Consider the following 21,323-nt stretch of genomic DNA (forward strand, 5'->3'; position numbering starts at 1 on the left):
TTTGCTATTTGATTGCAGACACAACAGATCCTGGAAAACAGGCTCAATATAAATTAATTATTAAACAGAAAAACTATTCAATAAGCAGAAATATGTACTGTATATTTTACCAATTATCATCAAAACAAAATAAGATGTGCAGCCAAAAATTGCTGATTCATTCTACATGTGTCCAAACATGTTCTCTGCTGATTCCTGAAAAAGTCTTCCTGTAATGGACGCCGTGTCGAACAGACAAACAAGGCCAACGTTCAATGCACAGGGTACCCCGTTAGGTAAGGGTTGGTTAAATTGTGACCGGACATGAGTGTAGACTTCATGTGGATTTGGAAAAAAAAAAAATAGGTCAGACACTTTTGAGTTGGATCCAGGAGGATATATATGAGCAGGAGGGCAGGTAGTCATCACAAGAAGACCAACACACCAGAAGACACCTGCTGAGATTACTGTTCAGCCATCAACCATGAGGGTTATCAACATAGTAAGTGTTACTTTTATGTTTTTATGCATCCTTTCTGAAATAATTATGGGCTAAATGTGCCTGTTTTGTTATTAAATGCAGGGACCAGATCCATCCCTGGCATATCGGCCAAATCTGGACCCCTCTAAGGAGAAAGAAGATTACAGGAACTTTGTGGTAGGTTCAAGTATCTCTTCAGCCTTAATATTTTTTAATGCTGCAATAGTGAAAACTTATATTTAACGATTGTAATTATATATTCTTCTATATCATTAGCTATGCAGAGGAAGAACATATTTTTCCAGCACAGAATTATTTCACTAACTCCGGTTAAACATTTTTCTTTCAAGACTGAAATACCTCTTAATGGATCAAAATAATATTGTCATTCTTTTTCTGGGTTGAAAAATATCTTATTTGTCATATAAATGAGCAGTTTAAGATTTCTGCTAGAATTGCGGATTTTTGCTGTTGAAGCAGGTGTTTCCATTTGCATGAGAAAACAGTGTTATATTAATTTATAAAAAAGATGATTGCGTCAAAAAGGAAATTTCTTTAATCCTCGTTGCTACAATAGGTGGTGTTACCAAATATACTGAGGAGCTGGTTCTTGTGTTGTAGGATGGAAGTCTCATCAACAGAGTCTTTAAAACGTACAGCCTGATGCACACCAACCAGACGGTGGACTTTGTGAAGCAAAAGGTGAGAAAATAAGCAACAATAATTTTGTTGCTTTGTTTCAGCAGCTCTTCCTGCAAAATACAAATCCTCTTTAGCCTAAATCAATTTTACAAATTTGCATAGTCATTATTTTATCATTATTTTTTGTTAATAAACATCTTCTGAAAATAATTAAGACACTATTTTTTATGTTTTTGTAAAGGTTTAGGAGCGTTTGGACATGAAAGGAAAAGCCTTTTCTGTAATCACACTGCACCTTCTTTGCAGCACGCTCAATGGACCCAATGCAACCATTTTAAGATGGGAATGATGGACGCCATCATGTCTCTGGACCAACTGGTGGACGAGTCCGATCCCGACGTAGACTTTCCCAACTCCTTCCACGCCTTTCAGACTGCTGAGGGCATCCGCAAAGAACATCCGGACAAAGGTTTGCCTCTGATGTGAGACACTGACTGAAAATAACTTTGGCATCTTAAAAACAAGATAATTAAATCAACCGTATCTCCTCAGACTGGTTCCAGCTAGTGGGGCTGATCCATGATGTTGGGAAAATGATGGCCTTGTGGGATGAGCCACAGGTATGATACAGATCCTTTTGGCTTTTTTCTCACTTCAAGACCTCTTTAGTCATTTTATTTAATTAGCTAAAAGTGTTTTAATATGAATTTACATAAAAGGTACATGATGCATAAAAGTCAACATTTTCAAAGAGAATAATTACAGTGCAGCAAGGTCGAACATTTTCCTTTTTGAGGCTTTTTTTGTGGCAGTTATCTGTGTGTGTTTCACAGTGGGCTGTAGTGGGAGACACGTTTCCTGTGGGCTGCAAATTTCAAAGTTCCATAGTGTTCAGAGACAGCACCTTCCAGGACAACCCTGATGAGAAAAACCCAGAATACAAGTAAGCATTCGCAGCTTAAATACTCACTGCTTTATGAGGGAAGTTTTACCGTTTGGATACAAATCAGACTCAGATTAAAATTCTGCTCATATAAAAAAAAATGTTTTTCTATTTTATCATTTTATAGATTGAATATATCTAATAAAAAGAATAATTTGACATATTTAGTACCATTTTTTTAAAACAACTTTGTTCAATTCAAATTCAAAAATACTTTAGTAATCCAAAAGGTAAATAATTTAAATAATTATCTCAATGGTGCAACTTTCAAAACTTGGTGGTTATTGAGAATGACAATGATTAGGTTATAATAAAGCAGTCAAACATTTTAGTATTTAAAACTAGAAATGATCGATAACAACCAGATTTCATTCAATTAGTAAAACAGCATCAGAAACAAAAAAAAAATTTAAAAAATCAAATATTACTGTATTTCCTTGCTCGTAGTTTGCTTTCCCTATTGATCGGTCAACAGGAAGCAAAAACTATAGATAAGCATTTTCTAAAATGCTTGTGGCGCCCTGGGTGGTCAGCCTCAACTCCCATATGAAGAACAAACCAAAAGAATCAGCAGTAAAAGTCCATTTCAGTAAACGAGGTGACAGGCATTAAAACAATCTACTTTTATCTGTAGAAACCCAGAATCCCTTTCAAAAACTCTGCTAAATAATATATTTTTAAAGAGCTAGAAAGCTCTTCTACTTCACACTGATGCAGCTGAGACAGCACCCCTCAGAAACACAACTAGAATGAAGACTAAGAATGAGGGACAGTGGAGAAATTAGGATTCAATGTGAAACTATTTGAATTTCTGTCCTTTTCTCAGGACTGACTTTGGGATCTATGAACCCAACTGTGGTCTGGACAATGTGCTGATGTCCTGGGGACACGACGGTAAGCAAAATGCTCACATTTAGACCAGTATCCTGCAGGTTCTGCTCAATTTGGGCGGCATGATATATTTAGAGTCATGGAGAAAGTTATTAGAGCACACTTTGCTTTTTGTTCAGTGTTCTTTAGGCGATATACTTTTAGAATAAGATTTAAAAGAAATTGTTGGTAAGACAGGGATCTAACCTTTTTATTTTCCCATGAATGTGTATTGCGATTAAAATGCTGCATAAATGTTACAAAGAGCTTCTTTGACTGCAATACATTATGAACTTATAAGAGTAGCTTTTATCCTAGTTATATTTGGTAATGCTTGCTGTTCCATTTTCAATAAAATCCCAATGATGGAAATATTAAATTTTATTTCCCTCTCCACATCTGGACAGATCAACTCATTTTATGCGGTCAAGCTTTCTAAATGAGAAATCTGGTTTCTGTATTTACATTGTGCTTTAATCCTTCAGAGTATCTCTACAGAGTCATGAAGTTCAACAACTGCCTCATCCCAGAGGAGGTGCGTAAATATGTTTTAATATAATTTAATATAAAAATTATTTTCCACCTAATTAGATATGTGCAGCCAACCATTCTCCTGTATTTACTTATCAGCAGTTTTTTAAATTCTTGTTGTTCAAGGAAGTGTGGTTTTGCATTTCTCCTCAGGGTCTGTACATGATTCGCTTCCATTCCTTCTACCCCTGGCACTCTCATGGAGATTACACCCACCTGTGCAACAGCAAAGACCTGCAGATGCTGCCGTGGGTCAACGAGTTCAAGTGAGTACCTTACTCTTTCCTATCCACTGTTAAAACACAGGTGCACAAGGCTTTCAGCAGGGATCTAACCACCTTCTCCGTTTCTACAGCAAATTCGACCTGTACACAAAAACCACAGATTTGCCCAACGTGGACGAGCTGCGACCTTATTATCAGTCCCTGATCGACAAATACTGTCCTGGAGTGCTGAACTGGTGAACCAGAAGCAGCAGGACGGACATCTGAAATCAGAAGCATGCTTACAAAGTGTAAATATGAGTTACTTCATGCTTTATCAACACTTAAGCTGGACTTAGTGCTTTAGCAAGTTATCGCTTTCTGCTTCAAGGAACTTTTAATCTCTGCAGCATACAGGAAACTGCTGAAATATCACAAAGCTTACAGTAGACAGATGCATGTGCAAAACTTTTTATTTTAATGTATTTTAACAAGTAAAAAAAAATCTATATAAAACTACGTCTCTTGTGGTCTTTTTGTTCTGATACTTAAATATATACAGAAAAAACCATTGATATAGCTCGGCACAGTGATGGAGGTGAAAGCGCAAAAACACAGAAAACAGTGAAAATTTTTAATTCCTCAGTAAAATGACCTGAACTCCAAACTTTGGATTCCATATTCTGGTTAAATGATTTTCAGTCTCAACATATGAGGATGTACAGAGGATGCAGAGTGGAGGCAGCAGACATGGTGGCTGATGAAGAAAGAAATGTTCTTTGGCTTTGGTTTTAAGGCAGGCGGAGATTAGAGTCTGAAACCTCCTCAAAAACTTTCCTCTAGAACCTCATCTTTCTTCATCTCCTCCTCCTCCTTCTCTTCATCCTCATCAGTCTCGCTGGCTGCCTCTTTTCCCTCCTCCTTCTTTTCATCTCCAGTGTTCTTTTCATCCTCTTCTTCCTCTTCCCCCCACTGTCTTTGTTTTTCCTCTGGATGCCCTGACAAGCTTTCATCGGTCTCCTTAGTATGTTTGCTCCCTTTTTCGGCCATTTTAAGGGGCTCTACACTGTGTCCTGCTTGTTTTTTCCTGCTGTGCAACCCCTGGAGTAAACAGAAGGTGGTGCTGCAGGCAATGAGAGTCCAGATCAGTGTGTGGGCAGGAACACCTCTGACCTGAGATCGCACCCACCTCACGGCCTGGGCAACAGTGTTGTTAGAAACCCGACGTGGGGCTGATTTGTCCTGCAGAAAAAAAAAAAAAAAAAAAAAAAAAAAAGAGGAAAAAAATGTAACCCTTTTTAATGAAATGCCTGGATGTTTAAATTGGAGGGTAGGATAAACCTAAAATAATAAGCTTCCTCTGTTTATTACATCTTACCAAAACATTATTCACTTTAAGATATAGTGGCGCTAGCGGACTTTAACAGGAGGAGGAGGAACATGGAGGAAAGTTCTTAGTCTCAGGATCAAAACCCAGAAAAGCTGTCGAGGACTAGGTTGTCAATTGCACTGCTGCGCCACCACCATACCCAGGCTTTTAGTTAGCAATGCGTTAAAGTAGATAAAATAGGTCAGCCCCTCAGGAATGGGCAGTCGTTTGGGTTCTCTGTAAGCCTGCAAGAACCCAAATGACTGCCCATTCATAAGGGGCCGGCCGGTTCAATTTGCATGTTTTCTAAGCAAAAACAAGGTTTTGTTTTTGGTCTACTTTATAAAGTCTCTGACTCAATGCCATTTCTGACATTTTGAATTGAAAAAACTTCCTGGATGGGAAGCGAAACATATTCAAAATTATAAACAAAGTCCAGTGGAATGTTTTTTTTTTTACTTTTTGGAATGTTTATGACCTGGAAGACTGAGTGAGAATCTTCACCATCTAAAGCTATTAATGACAAAGTGAGGGAATTTATAGCGCCTGACAACCAGCCCTTTTCTGTCGAACCCGAGTTTATGTAATTTGATAGAACTTTTTGGAGCCACGTTACACCTTATAAAAGCCATCGCTTCTTCTCCGACATGTCTCTGCCTGTCCTTATTGAGGTAGTCGCAACACACATCCATAACTTAATAAATATGAACGGACTGCATGTAGGTTTTACCACAGACATGTGGACACCAGATGTTAGTCCAGTTAGCATGTTAAGCTTAACAGCTCAGTGGTCGGCTCAAGAGTTAAACATGCAAAAAGCAAAGCTGCACGCACAAGGCCTACAAGGACTCAGGCATTCAGGCAACCTTTTGTTGATTATTCACCTCATTTCTAGGGATACGCTTTCATAAAATTTTTGTTGTTACAGAGGCTGACATAAGTGTGTTGGTACATCTAATTACATGTTTGAAAATATTTGACTTTGCTCAACAAATACCTTTGCCTTTGATTAAATTTTGTCTTTGATTTTTGCTGTGGCTATTTTTGAGGATGCACTCTTTTTGATTACATTTTCTGTTACTAAGTGACTGTTAGTGCATATAAACTTATATTTGCAAAAAATACCAGACTTCACAAATAACTCTGCAGTTTAGCCATAGATCGGTTCAATAATTTATTTTCAAGGGATGCTCTTTGTTTCTGGATTGAATCGTCTTTTGCTGCTGTTAATAGAGCCAGAGCTACTAAATAACTTGTTTTTTATAGCTTTATCCAACGCAAGCCCCAGATTCTGCAAAGACTATATTCAATATGATCTTATCGATATCAGAATTGGTCATGAAAAGCAGAAAAGGAATCAGTTATCGGCATCAGTTAAAATTGTTAATATTGTGCATCACTAATAACAAAACTTCATTTTACGCACTGATCAAAACAAATACAGCAAAGCCACTTTCTGCCATCGAATACAGGAGCAGTACAAGCATTAGAGGCATCTATACACACTTTACACAAGCATCAAAAATGAAGCAGCAGTTGCTTTTTTTCTGCTCAAATCGAGGTGTGAAAATAGAATTACACTTTCTGATTGTTTGAATTAACCTGACAAATGAGTGATACTTGGTTAAAAGTGGAGTTTCGAAAATGTAACATTTTAGGAGTTTGATGTACTTGGCATAACAATTTTTGTCTTTTTATAACAATATCAGAATATTTCATCGACTGTAATTAAGTATATATCATAATACTTTAGAAGGAAATTTGGGTTTATTATAACTTTATTAATACCAATTTTATCTCACAGAGAGAAAGAAATGTACCTTAAGGCCAAACTGGCTGAGCATGCCCTCCAGGAAAGCGTTGCCCAAGTGCACCCTGGGATAGAACTCTTCATCATAGACCCTCCTCCACCAACGCTCTGGATAAGACCTGCAAGGATCCAAACAAGAAAATGTTAGAGATGTGAGGCATGGATCAACATTTATCTATGGCATAGTTTGTTTGTTTGTGATGAAAAAAAAAGGAAAAATTGGTAAATAAACTATTTTCTGAGTGAAAATCTACAAACTTTAAATAACAATTGAAGTTTTCCCCAAAGATGATGTGGAGATACAATATATCTGATGAAAATTAAGCTTTTTATTTCCACAACTCTGTTATGAAAGAAGTGAAATAAAAGGCAAATGTTTCAGCACTGGTGGAGAGAGGAAGGAACGCAGAGTACTGACCCGTCAGACTTTGGTTCAGTGAACCAGTATCTGTAACGGTGAGCTCGGAGGTAGGCGGGCGGCTCCTCGTGAAACGGATACTTGGAGACATCCGTCTGAATCAGTTCAATCACTGCAAGAACAGAAGGCAAACTTGAAGAGAACCATTTGTCCCTTGCTAAATAAAAAAAAAGTTTATAGATTTCTTTTACCTAGCTCTATCTAAAGCCTCTGTCACACCTTGTGATTTAGACCAGCGTATGCCTCACGTACGAAAAATCTGGCAAAAACCCTGGCATATGTTGGACAAGTTAAGGGTACATTATGTTTTGTAGGCCAGTTTCCTATAAGTTATGAGCGTACATCGACATGCTCATAAGTTACAGGTAAGTTATTTAATTGTTGATATTTGTTATGTGTAATTACTCATAAGTCGTGGCGTTTAGCTTATCCAAAACCTATTAATAACTTCTGCATAACTTATCAACAACTTATCTCCAACACATATCAACGAATATGACGTGTTCTAGACGACCGCTGACTGTATTTCTAAGTTAGAGCTACTGTCTAATAGCGTACTGGCAGTGTTAAGTGTAAAAGAGGTTCACAGGAGGAAACCGTCTGTATTTCGCCAGACTTCATCCCCATCATGGGGTGAGTGTGGAGGAGAGTGTGAAGGATCCTTCCTGCGTTTACGCCCAGGACCAACAGACTTCCGAGCAGACATGACGCTGAATCTGCTGCAACTGCAAACCTTCTTTCTTTCTTTGTATTTTTTTTGGGTGGGCAGTAAACAGCAGCTAGGTTAATATCGTGATCAAAGATATGTTTTTATGCAGGCAGGGCGCATCGCTGCCCCCCTCAGGACACTGGCCTGATGATATTTCATGGGCTTTATGGTGCCATACATTATGTACAAGTTGGGCTGTTGTTGGACATAAGTTCTGGACTCGTTATGAATACTCTATGAAAAAATTGAAAAAATATTGGCATATGCCAGCGTTTTAGAACATTCTGGGAAGTCAGGCATATGCTAGCTAAATTGTCAAGGTGCGACAGTGGCTTAAAGAGCAGAAAAAAAACTTGCAATGTTTGGCACCTTCTTTTTTGCCCTGCAGGAGTCGGTACATCAGACTGGTAAACCACGGACTCTGGTTCTGAGGGCCCAGAGCTGCAAACCACATCTGCCAGTCCAGCCGAGGCTGATGCGGCGTCACCACAGGAGGAGATGCGCTCATGTTCCCCGGCTTGTACATGAATTCAATTTCCTGCAAAGACAAAACCGAAACTTTAAAGACAAACAGCTCAGCTGCACAAACAGATCCTGCTTAAACCATCATCTCACCGTCCAGGTGTTCCCATCCATGCTTCCTTCGATGACCACCTCCGGCCTCCCGCCTACTCCCGTCATCCTTCTGAACAGGCCGTAGGAGTTGACCAGCTGGTAGCGGTCCACCAGACTGTACGCCTCACGCACCCCGGGCCACAGCCTGGCGTGAGAGTCATACTCTATATAACTATATGGCACCTGAAAGGATTCAAATAAAAAAATACTGAAAACTGCAAAGAGGTGCTGCAGATCTTTAAAAGACTGATCATACATCTGGTTTACCCAGCACCCACCAGACTGACTGCAAACATGGCCACAGCAGCAGTGGCTAACAGCGTCCACTGGATCATCCTCAGAAACCTCTTCAGGAAGCCAGAGACGCAGGAACACCTGCACATGAGTTCACATTATAGGAGGAACAACAAACACGCCTGCGAGACAAAGAACGGCTCAATACCTGAACATGGATGTGACCAACTCCCAGGTGAGCGAGACCACACCGATCCAGATAGAGGGGATGGTGACGGTCTTCAGAAACTGGTTAAACTGGTGGAATGTGAATGCTGCCAAGGTAAAAACAAAGCAGTGAGGTGGAGATCTTTGTTGATGTTTATTGGAGGAACTGGAGCAGAGTAACCTACCTGTTCGAGAGGAGATGGCGTACTTCACAGAATCCACCTGCAGATCGAAGCAGAGGATCGTTCCAAAGATCAGGAGAGCCCAGACCAGCAGCTCCAGGAAGTAACCAAGCCACAGCAGCCACTTGGACTCTAAAACAAAAAAATATGTCTAAATGTTTTCTGCAAACAAAATCCTCTTTAAGGCTCTGATCAACAGAGAAAAAAAAAAATAGATGTGCTGTTTTTTACTAGAGCACTTGGTTTAGGACTGTGGAAGCAAAATTATTGAAAAGTTTTTATATAAACCTTTTTTCAAAAAAAAAAGATTTTCCAGATTTCTTTCTAGTTTTGTTAAAAAAAAAAACTAAAAAAAAAACTCAACATTTGAGTAGAGACAGAGTACAGACTTGGCTGTTAGAAAAGCATCAATCACTGAATCATGAGACAAAAAAGAAAATCTGCAATCATAAATATGATGAGTGAAATGTTAGCATTAGGTTGTTAAAATAACAGATCAGTGTAGCATTACCATACCATACCAACTTTATTTATGAAGCACTTTATACACCGAACAGGACCAAAGTGCTGTACACAATCATAAAATACAATAAAATTATAAAATAGAGAAAAAACGAGTGTAAAATACATATTAGTATACAAAAAGAATAAAACAAAGTAAAACCTCTCAAATTGTGCCAAAAGCCAAGGAAAAAAGATGAGTCTTAAGAAGGGACTTAAAAACAGCAAGAGAAGAGGCCTGTCTTATGCTCAGAGGCAGATCATTCCACAGCTTAGGAGCTGCCACAGAAAAAGCACGGTCTCCTCTGAGCTTGCATTTTGTCTTTGGGACCCCCAGAAGCAACTGATCAGCTGACCTGAGGGAACGGGAGGGTGTATAAGAATGTAACAGCTCAGACAGATAAGAAGGAGCAAGGCCATTAAGAGTTTTAAAAACAAATAAAAGAATTTTAAAATTAATCCTAAAATGTACTGGCAGCCAGTGTAAGGAAGCTAAAACAGGGGAAATGTGGTCGCATTTTCGTGTACCTGTTAAAAGACGTGCAGCAGCATTTTGAACCCTCTGAAGATGAGAAATATACAAGTCGCTGACCCCCCCAGATGAAAGTGCGCATTCAGCGTCTGCTCTTCCAATAATGCAAGCGTAGAAGAAGAAATGTGCTGTTTACCTGTGCAAAGAAAGAAACAACGAAAGAAAAATATCTGAGGACTTCAGTGTTGAGGAAGAGCATGAGTTCTTTGCCGAGCTGAATGCGCTGGTTTGGTCTGCCGGCTTCCGTAGCGTCGTGAGCGCGCGTGTGCGCGCTTTCAGGAAATCCTATACACTACTGTTTATGCTCTAAAAACATTCTAAATGACTTCGTTTCGAGTAAATTCTGGATGCTACCCACTCAGGACACTTGGAATACATTGGACGAGCAGTATGGAGGAATATTGACACGTTTTTTGTGGACTTTTATGGACCTTTCTGTCTCGGCCACCATAGACCTCCATTATTTGAATGTCAGCAGACAGCAAGAAGCCTCCCAGATCTCCAGATGCATTTGAGATATCAAAAAAGTACTCCAGAGTGTTGTTCAGCATGGGGGTGAGTAGAAAATGAAGGCTAATCATGTTTTGGGTGTACTATTCCTTTAAGTGGAAAAAGCTGGACTTTATAACGGCTCTGATGTGCGCTTCCATTTAAGACCAGCATCCATCTTAACCCCTAAATTTGTAATAACCGGCTTAACGTACTGAGCCAAGGAGCCAAGACTGGTCACGGAATCAGCAGTGGATCTGCCAAAGATCATTACGTCCGTCTTGTCCTCATTGAGTTTAAAAAAATTTAGGGCCACCCAGGCCTTCACATCTTCAAGACATAAAAACAGAGACCGAAGAGAGGTGGAGTTTACATTCTTTAGCGGTAAGTATATCTGTGTGTCATCTGCATAGCAGTGAAAGGCAATCCCATGTTTTCTGAAAATAGAGCCGAGCGGAAGAAGGTAAAGTGAGAAAAGGAGCGGGCCTAGAACTGAGCCCTGTGGGACACCACATGACAGTGGAGCAGAGGGGGACCTATGGCCATCAAGACAGACACAAAAAGTACATTCAGCCAAATATGATCTAAACCAATCTAGAGCTATGTGACCGACGCCCACCCACTGTTCCAGACGGGAAAGTAAAATGACATGATCAACTGTGTCAAAAGCAGATGATAAATCCAACAGCACCAAAACAACAACGTCACCTGAATCAGTTGCTAAAAGTATATAATTAAAAACTTTTAAAAGGGCTGACTCTGTGCTATGAAATGGTTTAAAACCGGACTGAAAAACCTCTAATATATTATGTTCATTAAGATAGGCCATTAGCTGATTACAGACTACCTTCTCAAGAATTTTTGAAATAAAAGGCAATTTAGAGATAGGTCGATAATTTGCCAGAACAGTAGGATCCAAAGCTGGTTTCTTAAGTAGAGGCTGCAGAACTGCATGCTTCAGAGCTTTAGGAACAATGCCCGAGGACAAGCTACTATTTACAAGAGCAAGGACAGAAGGACCTATAGCAGAGAAAGCTTCTTTAAATAATTGGGGCGAAATAACATCATCTGGAGAACCAGTTGGCCTTAAGTGATTAACCACCTCCTGCAATAATTGCAAGTTCACACATTCAAAGCTGTGGAAAACACCAGAACAAGGCACCACCACTGAAGGATCATAAGAAGAGGGGATAATCTGGGCCCTAATAGAAGCAACTTTCTCATCAAAAAAGTGTAAGAAGTTTTCACATGCAGCAGGTGAGGTCTCCATAAAGCCACTATGTGAATCATTTAGAACAGAGTTAATAATTTTAAATATGATAGCAGGATTCTGACTATTTGATGCAATCAAACCCGACAGGTATTTTCTTTGGCTGCCTTTTGCAATCCTTTGATAACAGCGCCAACATTCCTTTAATGTTTGGAGAGACACCTGTAATTTGTCCTTTCTCCATTTGCGTTCTGCTCTGCGGCAGTCTCTCCTGGCAGCCCGAGTGACCTCATTTAACCAGGGTTCATGCTTGGATTTTGGAAATCTAATTTTTAGAGGGGCCACCAAATCCAAGGCTGCTTTACTGGTAGAATAAAACCAGTTGCTGAGTTCCTCAGTGTTATTTCCCACATCCTCTGGAATAGTACAGTTCTGATTAAAAACAGAAGAAAACTGACCAGCAGTAGTAGGGTTAAAAACACGACAGAGCCGAGCTGCAGCTCGAGTTTTAGCTTTTCCACGGGACAGCGTTGTCTCAAATAAAACAGGCATATGGTCAGAAAAGAATGAGTCACCAATTTCTAAGTTAAAGACTGGTAGACCATAAGATAAAACCAAATCAAGAGTGTGACCATGTTCATGAGTAGCACCAGTCACAGACTGCACAAAATTAAAAGAATCAATAACATTGAGAAATGACTGAGCCATAGGTGAAGTCGGACAGCAAACATGAATATTAAAATCACCAACAATGAGAACTCGTCATATTTTGGCATGATATCGGCCAAGAAATCAGAAAAGTCATTTATAAAATTTTTGTTATACTTTGGTGGCTGATAGACTGCAGCACACAACACAGTGTGAGAGCTGCCAAGTTCAAATAGGCTCAGCTCAAAGCTACTAAACGAGGGTACGGGCAACTGCTTGCAAGTAAAACTACTTTTAAAAACAGTCACTATTCCTCCACCAGAGCCCGACATCCTTGGAGAATTAAAATAGCTGCAGTTCCCTGGGACAAGTTCATTAAAAATGCTGGAGTCACCCAAGCCACGTGTCCATGATTCTGTTATAAATAAAAAATCTAATCCTTGAGAGGAAAAGAAATCCCTAATTACGAAAGTTTTATTTGCCAGCGACCTGGCATTTACCAAACCGATCCTGACAGAAATCGGCAGATCCACGTCATCAGCTGCCGTCCGGGACTCCCGGCAGAGAGGGCGCAGGTTGCTAGGATTCACCCTGCGTCTACAGGGCCGAGAAGCGCAGGGACCACGGGACTGGAACGCTCCATCCCGGCCTCCACCGACAGGAACCAGACAGGAATCCACAGGATCCAACACACGCAATGGACAGGAAAGGCGAGGCACCAGACCACACATCGCGGAGGCAGAGAAACCGCGCCGCAGGGCAGCCTTCAATCGCACCAGCCGACCGCTGCGCCTTCCACGGCGGCGCGCCCGCTCCCAACAGAAAGGCAAAATCCAGAAACGACACAGGTGAGCTGGAATGCCCAACGGCCGGGTCGAAGTTTTTTCTGCATTATACGTCCTCAGTAACGTGTTTCCAGCTGAGGCACCAATGTCCAGCAATGTTTGGCGATCATACACAATCAGAGAGTTTACACTTGTAATAAAATTAAAACCTGACAGGAGACAGAAACAAAACAGGAGGAGAGTCAGACGGCAAGCCTCAAACACTGGCGCCATCTTACCATTAACTGCATTTATTCTCCAACCTTTAGAAAAACTGAAAAACAAACCCTTTTTCTCTCTGATCTTAATGTATTTGTTCATCCTAATCCAGAGCAGGCAAGGCTTTCATTGATTATCAGCTCTAAAGTGACTTCAGTTAAAAAGCATCTTAATTAAAATTCATCATGTTTTTTTAGTTACTCTAAAAGATGCAACAATCCCTCCACAGTAAAAGCTTTGCTGGATCGTACCGTTTTTCTCGTCTACGGACTTTTCTGCTCTGCGGAGCCAAAAGTTGACATGGCGGTCGTCCAGCAGGGACACACAGAGAGCCAGCGTCAGCAAGTTGAAAAAGTTGTAGTTTCCTGATAAAATGATGAGCACCTGAAGAAGCACCTATAAAGAAATCAAAATAAATAAATAAATAATCAGATTTACAAAGGTTGTTTCTCATAAAGGTGCATCTTATTTTCAGCTGGAGCAATCTGTCCGGTAAGCTGGAAACCAAAATGTAATTTTTTTGTTAGGAAAATGTATATATAGAAAATTTATATTATTAATTATATTTTGTTTAATTTGTCTTTGAAAGAAGAAATCTGTCAAAAGGCTTTAGTCGGTGTCTGCTTAAGGGAGGTTTGGTCAAAAAGAAGAACAAACTATTTGAAATTACTGCAGAAAACCTACTTTTATGCTTTTCAAAGGTGGTGTTGGATGGAAAAATCGCTGTATCATTCAGGGAAAGTTAATTTCTTAGATATTCACAGAAAACCTGCAAATTATACTCCAACCAGATCTCAGCATAGTGCAGCTTTACTTTTTTAAGTTTAGCCTAATAGCAAAATAATACATGCGCACAAATTTCTTTTAAAGCATCCATACGTTAAACCTTAAATTTGGTTTGGGGTGAATGGAGTCCTTTTAGTTTTCTAAAGGATCTTTTCCAGGTATTTTGAAACATTACTGCTCTATCGAGCTCAGCTCACATCATTTCATAAAAATGCTTTTTTTGTTTGTAAAGCCGCTGATCTATAACTCTAAGCACTTTGATACTTGAACCCAAATGTCTTTGGTCTAGCATGTATAAAACATGAAAAAGATCACAATTTAAAGGTTAAAATGGTTTTTATACCGACAAAGTTATTTGAAAATAGCATCTCTAAAAAATGAGTGTAAGGAGGAGAATCAGCTGAAGGATGATGTATCGCTGTGGTCCTGTATCTGCTACTGAGAGGGTAAAAATGTAACTTTTATCTGCTAAACATTTATTTCCAAACATGTTTTGATGATTTCACCTATTTTCCAAGCAAATAATGTAGAGATATTAAGTCATGGACAACAACAAAGACTGAAAAACAATAAAAAAATTAGATAATCTGAAAAAACATGAATGCAAAGTATTCAAGAAGTGTTTTCTCCAAACTTCTGTAGAATACCTACAATCGTTTGGCTTTTCTCATAAAGCAAATAGTACACTTTTGAATTTATTCTCACCTGCATATAAAAGGCCCCGAGCCGCAGCCGTCGGAGGGGACTGAAGAAGAGCAAAGGGACGGGGATCTCTATAACCAGTGCACCCACTACGCTGAGCTTCTGCCACCAAACTGGCAGCTGGTGGGCAAACCAGGCCAGCGGAGTCGGGATGCACTGAGTTTCATAATGATACGTCAGAGCTGCTCGACAGACACGGACAGAAAAGAGGCAATCAGTCAGAGAGAGCTTCCAATGAAACCCACAAACATCCCCCAGCTTTTTAACGGAACCACTTGTACCTGTGAGGCCCCACCATGTGGGACAGCGTGAGGTGAGCTTCACCACGCCAGAAGCAAACATCAGCCTGAAGAGCAGCCAGCGGATCAGCCAGAAGGTCACACGGTCGTGCTCTCTGCCCGCTCGAGATCCCCGGATTAAAGTCAGGGGGGCGACGAGGATACAGAGGAAGCCCGTCTCAAGCAGCAAGTTGTCCCTGTAGGGCAGGAAAATAAAAATGAGTTACACATACAGATAAGCAAAACATTGCTATGATGACAAAGCAGCATTTAATTACTTGTGGAAACTATTGCTCCTAGAACTGGAACAAAGTTTAACGCATTACAACCACAAGCTTCAATGCATTTTAGCAGGAACTTGAATAAAATCGACTTGAGACTTAGGCTATGTTCACATAGCCTAAGTCTCATATGTTTGCCCATATGCGACCTGGATCTGATCTTTTCATGGCAGTCTGAACAACACAGATCCAATTTTTTCCAATGCGACCCAGGCCGCTTGGCTATGTGGTCCTGAATACGAATCTGATCTTTTCAAATGCGACCTGAGTCTGAACAGCCAGGTCGCATTCATTCGACCTGAATGTCATTAATACCCGACAAAGCTCACTCTTCTGGTTCTTGCTATGCAGAAGGGGCAAGAAAAACAACAACAATGGTGGACGATAACGCAGAGTAGTATTTTTTTTTAACCATCTTGGAAAGATTGAGTTTTTAAGGTTGGGAAAGATCACTAGATGTTCTCCAGCAACTACCATCCATGTTTACTTCCGTAAACACAGAGCATGCTTGCTTGTGACGTCATTGCGTCCTCTACTGCACATGCAGGACACTTAGGTTGTATGAATACAGTTCACACAGGAAATCACATACAATTTGCATATACAGGTGCTGGTCATAAAATTAGAATATCATGAAAAAGTAGATTGATTTCAGTAATTCCATTTAAAAAGTGAAACTTGTATATTATATTCATACATTACATACAAACTCATATATTTCAGATGTTTATTTTGTTTAATTTTTATGATTACAAATGACAACAAATGAAAATCTCAAATTCATCATATCAGAAAATTAGAATATTACTGAAGACCAATAAAAACAAAGGATTTATAGAAATGTTGGCCAACTGAAAAGTATGAACATGAAAAGTATGAGCATGTACAGCACTCAGTATTTAGTTGGGCCTCCTTTGGCCTGTATTACTGCAGCAATGCGGCGTGGCATGGAGTCGATCAGTCTGTGGCACTGCTCAGGTGTTATGATAGCCCAGGTTGCTCTAATAGTGGCTTTTAGCTCTTCTGAATTGTTGGGTCTGGTGTATTGCATCTTCTTCTTCACAATACCCCATAGATTTTCTATGGGGTTAAGGTCAGGAGAGTTTGCTGGCCAATTAAGAACAGGGATACCATGGTCCTTCAACCAGGTACTGGTAGCTTTGGCACTGTGTGCAGGTGCCAAGTCCTGTTGGAAAATGAAATCTGCATCTCCAAAAAGTTGGTCAGCTGCAGGAAGCATGAAGTGCTCTAAAACTTCCTGGTATGTGGCTGCGTTGACCCTGGACCTCAGAAAACACAATGGACCAACACCAGCAGATGACATGGCACCCCAAACCATCACTGACTGTGGAAACTTTACACTGGACTTCAAGCAACGTGGATGAAGTGCCTCTCTTCTTTTCCTCCAGACTCTGGGACCTTGATTTCCAAAGGAAATGCAAAATTTTTACTTTCATCAGAGAACATGACTTTGGACCACTCACCAGCAGTCCAGTCCTGTTTCTCTTTAGCCCAGGCAAGACGCTTCTGACGCTGTCTGTGGTTCAAGAGTGGCTTGACACAAGGAATGCGACAGCAGAAACCCATGTCTTTCATACGTCTGTGTGTGGTGGTTCTTGAAGCACTCACTCCAGCTTGCAGTCCACTCTTTGTGAATCTCCCCCACATTTTTGAATGGGTTTTGTTTCACAATCCTCTCCAGGGTGCGGTTATCTCTCTTGCTTGTACACTTTTTTCGACCACATCTTTTCCTTCCCTTCGCCTCTCTATTAATGTGCTTGGACACTGAGCTCTGTGAACAGCCAGCCTCTTTAGCGATGACCTTTTGTGTCTTGCCCTCCTTGTGCAAGGTGTCGATGGTCGTCTTTTGGACAACTGTCAAGTCAGCAGTCTTCCCCATGATTGTGTAGCCTATAGAACTAGACTGAAAGACCATTTAAAGGCTTTTGCAGGTGGTTTGAGTTAATTAGCTGATTAGAGTGTGGCACCAGGGGCCATCAATTTTGAACCTTTTCACAATATTCTAATTTTCTGATATGATGAATTTGAGATTTTCATTTGTTGTCATTTGTAATCATCAAAATTAAACAAAATAAACATCTGAAATATATGAGTTTGTATGTAATGTATGAATATAATATACAAGTTTCACTTTTTAAATGGAATTACTGAAATCAATCTACTTTTTCATGATATTCTAATTTTATGACCAGCACCTGTATTAGGAAATGTCAACGGCAACACAAAAAATAAAATAAAAAATTCGGATTTCACAAAAACAAAAATCGGAATTGAGCATCAAGGCCTGCAGTGTGAACGTAGCCTTAGACACATTCCCGTCAACGCACATCTGATCAACATATATTCAGAGATGTAGAGTAACGAAGTACAAATACTTAAGTACACTTTTTAGGTATCTATACTTTACTCCATTACTTATTTTTATTCCTACTTACTTCTACTTGTTATATTTTAATACAAGTATCTGCACTTTCTATTCCTTACATTTTAAAAACAAACGTTACTCGTTACTCTTGGCTTCAGATTAATGTTTATAAATATTTATTTTATTTGCTCCATCCAATGCAAATCATTGGCGCCACCCACATCTAGTGAAAATTAATGTAATAGGATGAGTCATATAATGCAAACACTCATTGGTTAGCTAAAGGAAATCATCAGGAACAAGCAGGTGTTCTCCAAACTGCAAGCGTGAATTGTCCATGCCATGCTACAATGTAGGATTCAGAAAAAGATGTCGAAATGTCTGAAAGGTCAAAAACAGGCGTGAGCGTATCGGGAGATGCAGACCAACAAAACCTCCATCATCCTTGGCCCTAATTTTTTGAAATAGTCGAAAAATTGAGCTTTCAATTCATATAGTTGCATCTGGCTGTTTTATTTTATTTATTTATTTTTTTTTTACTTTATACTTTTATACTTTAAGTCGTTTTTGGAGCTCATACCTTTTCAGTTTTACTTGAGTAAATAGGTCAAGTTGATACTTCAGCGTTTACCAGTGTTTTTAAACTGCAGTATCTATACTTCTACTTAACAGATGTGTTACCTAGATCAAATAAAGAATCTGTCCAGACTTGAAAAATTAGACACTCCTCAGCTTGAGAATCCATTAATCTGTTTCAACCTCACGATGATGCAGTAATTTGTGCTGATCTGTTGCTTGAACCGCACTTTAATGTGGGGCTGTAACGTCAACGTCTTGCAGTCACACTTACCACTGGAAGTAGAGGAACACCTGGCCCACCTGTAATAGGAAAACAGATGAATGAAAATAAAAGCAAAAAAAAAAAAAAAAAAACTGGTTTAGGAGATCATAAACTCACTTGGTACATGGACAAGTACAAAGCCCAGAGGCAGAAGAAGACCAGGCTGTCTCTGAGAGCCTCCACCAGAGTGGCTGCCAGGCTGAGGGCGGCCCCGGTGAGACACAGCAGCTCCATGGCAGTCTGAGTGTCCAGGCCCAGGTGGGGCCCCAGCCACAACAGGGTGGGAGAGGACAGCAGCTGTTCCAGCAGAGGCTTCCCAGTGTAGCGGAGCTGCCAGCGGGCAGGGAGCAGCCCATTGTTCCCATAGAGACCTGCACATGAAGAATGACAGGAATGTTTCTGAGATTGGGATCGACTCTTTTTTTTTTCTCCCCTCCATTTTTCTAGACTTAGACAGATTTATTTTGTCATTTTGCATACACAAGTGTAAACAAAAAGAAATTTAGTTAAGAACAGCTCTCTAGACAATTTCATTTTTTTTAAAGTGCAGCCTTGAAAACAGTAAAAAAAATAAATGAAAACAGAAATATAAACATTTCAGTATTTTATATAATAAAATATAATACAATAACCCCTTTTACATAACATTCAGCAGTCTAATGGCACTTCTGTTGCAAACAAATGTTTGCAGCTTTATCAAATATGGGTCAATATTTACTTTTAAAACTCATAGAAATAGGGACACGGGTTTGGAATTGAGCCGAAATGCATTGTGGGGGAAACAAATGACCCAGAGTGATGGAAATAAAACCTTTTTATGTGCTTAAAGAATAAATAGCATATCATATAAATTATTATGTGACTATTTTCTACAACAGGTTGTGTTTCTTATAAACTTAGCTCAGTGCGCAGATAAAAAGAAGTTTCCAGTCGGTTGCTCACCACGTAAACACTGTTACAAGTTTGCAGCTAGCAGAGCTAACACTGACCGCCGAGCAGAGAGAAAAGAGTCTCACCTGGTGCCTGAACGTAGAGGGAAACAAAAGCTACCATGTAAATGAGCGCCATGCACCAGAGGAAAAGGCGCCGAGGCAGGATGATGTCCCCCATGTTGGATTTGCCTCTCCCAAACTCGGCTGGTCCAGAAGAAAGGAAGGAAGCTGCAACAGGACAAGCGGAATAGAGAGAAGCGGGAGACACGTATTAATCGGAACGTTTGCAGTACCACAGATGTGCCGCCAGATGTCGCTGCTGGTATATTCAAACGCGTGCAACATTTAAGGACCACTGGGAAATTTTGGTTACTGATAAGGTTCTCTGAACCATTTATTTTTATTTCACTAAAGTTCTGCTTCAGTTATGATTTTTAATAATAAAAAATAAAGTGATAGCTTCAGTCGTATTGGTATGGGATTACAGCTTTCATCTGCTAAATGTTGTTTTGAACCAAAATAATAATTTGTTTCAGTTTTTCTCATGCTGATTTTATTAAATCTAGTCATTTCCCTGTAAAATAAGTTAAAACGTGTAATAATGTGTAATTCAATATTTTATTGAATCATAAATTTGCCTAATATGCAAGGGAATACTTTTATTTTACCCTTTGGTAAATATATAGTGTGCAATTAATTATTTCAGTTGTTTGTTTTTTGTGTTGTAAAATATATTTTTAATTTTAGTTTAATACATTTAAAATGTTCTAACATTAAATCAAAATGTTCAGTTTGACCAGCATCAAACTTAAATGAAATGGAAATTTCACTTCATCCAATGCAGAGTTTCAAGTGGCTCTTTGGTTCTGCAGCTCTTTTACTGTAATATTTAAATGAAAAACTGTTTCCCTGTTTTTGGTTTCACGCTTTTCTGTGCAACCATGAAAACATGCTGGCTCCATCCATGACCCCTTGTAAACTAGGTCTAGAACTGCCCTTACTATTCAAATACAAAGATCACATGGGACAATGTTTTCTACAATATTCATTTAAAAACAAAGTCCTCTATTGCAGCTGACCTCCATCCCTGGGACGGTTGCAACCTGTCATAAATCCAGTAAGTTTCACAAATTTTTCTTCCTCAATGAGAGCATTTTTCTGGGAATCTGTATAGTTTATAAAGCGTAAATTGCAATTAAAGTATGAAGACATCCATTGAATGAGCTGGTGAGAAGGGCCGCTGCTGTCCTGGGCTGCACTCTGGACTCAATGAAGGAAGTGGCTGAGAGGAGGGTGCTGTCCAAGCTTCCATCCATTATGGACAACACCTTCCATCCTCTGCAAAGGAGTTGAGCAGCATCTTTAGTGAAATACTTTTACACCCTGTTTGTAAAAGGAGCAATACCACAGGTCATTCATCCCTGCTGCCATCAGATTTTACAATGCGGAATGCAATTACTATTTCATACCCTATGCAATAATCCTGTTAAATAAGAGACTT

General features: G+C 39.7%; 2 protein-coding genes across 2 annotated transcripts; one reads left to right on the forward strand and one right to left on the reverse strand.

The window, feature by feature from the left end:
- Positions 1-308: 308 nt before the first annotated feature.
- miox (myo-inositol oxygenase) lies at positions 309-4,165 on the forward strand. The gene is made up of 10 exons (XM_038268844.1): positions 309-481; positions 563-637; positions 1,082-1,162; positions 1,409-1,571; positions 1,655-1,722; positions 1,936-2,045; positions 2,872-2,939; positions 3,401-3,450; positions 3,600-3,712; positions 3,802-4,165. The coding sequence occupies exons 1-10, from the start codon at positions 464-466 to the stop codon at positions 3,908-3,910; spliced, it is 855 nt and encodes a 284-aa protein (XP_038124772.1). The 5' UTR covers positions 309-463; the 3' UTR covers positions 3,911-4,165.
- lmf2a (lipase maturation factor 2a) lies at positions 4,105-20,105 on the reverse strand. The gene is made up of 14 exons (XM_038268843.1): positions 19,907-20,105; positions 19,008-19,261; positions 18,900-18,928; positions 15,386-15,579; positions 15,108-15,286; positions 13,868-14,012; positions 9,197-9,325; positions 9,013-9,118; positions 8,849-8,945; positions 8,571-8,753; positions 8,325-8,493; positions 7,247-7,358; positions 6,839-6,947; positions 4,105-4,891 (listed from the first exon to the last, which is right to left on the reverse strand). The coding sequence occupies exons 1-14, from the start codon at positions 19,998-20,000 to the stop codon at positions 4,475-4,477; spliced, it is 2,217 nt and encodes a 738-aa protein (XP_038124771.1). The 5' UTR covers positions 20,001-20,105; the 3' UTR covers positions 4,105-4,474.
- Positions 20,106-21,323: the final 1,218 nt, after the last annotated feature.

This window comes from Cyprinodon tularosa, unplaced genomic scaffold, assembly GCF_016077235.1.
Source record: "Cyprinodon tularosa strain WSP-4 unplaced genomic scaffold, ASM1607723v1 ctg71, whole genome shotgun sequence".
Lineage (NCBI taxonomy): Eukaryota > Metazoa > Chordata > Actinopteri > Cyprinodontiformes > Cyprinodontidae > Cyprinodon > Cyprinodon tularosa.

Excerpts from the sequence above, each read along its gene's own strand:
- miox (XM_038268844.1), top strand. Across the intron at positions 2,046-2,871 it reads GAGAAAAACCCAGAATACAA|GACTGACTTTGGGATCTATG; the intron begins GTAAGCATTCGC and ends TCCTTTTCTCAG. Across the intron at positions 2,940-3,400 it reads GATGTCCTGGGGACACGACG|AGTATCTCTACAGAGTCATG; the intron begins GTAAGCAAAATG and ends TTAATCCTTCAG.
- lmf2a (XM_038268843.1), bottom strand. The coding sequence starts at position 20,000 with ATGGGGGACATCATCCTGCCTCGGCGCCTTTTCCTCTGGTGCATGGCG. Across the intron at positions 8,754-8,848 it reads CCATGTTTGCAGTCAGTCTG|GTGCCATATAGTTATATAGA; the intron begins GTGGGTGCTGGG and ends GAATCCTTTCAG. Across the intron at positions 6,948-7,246 it reads ACTGAACCAAAGTCTGACGG|GTCTTATCCAGAGCGTTGGT; the intron begins GTCAGTACTCTG and ends GGATCCTTGCAG.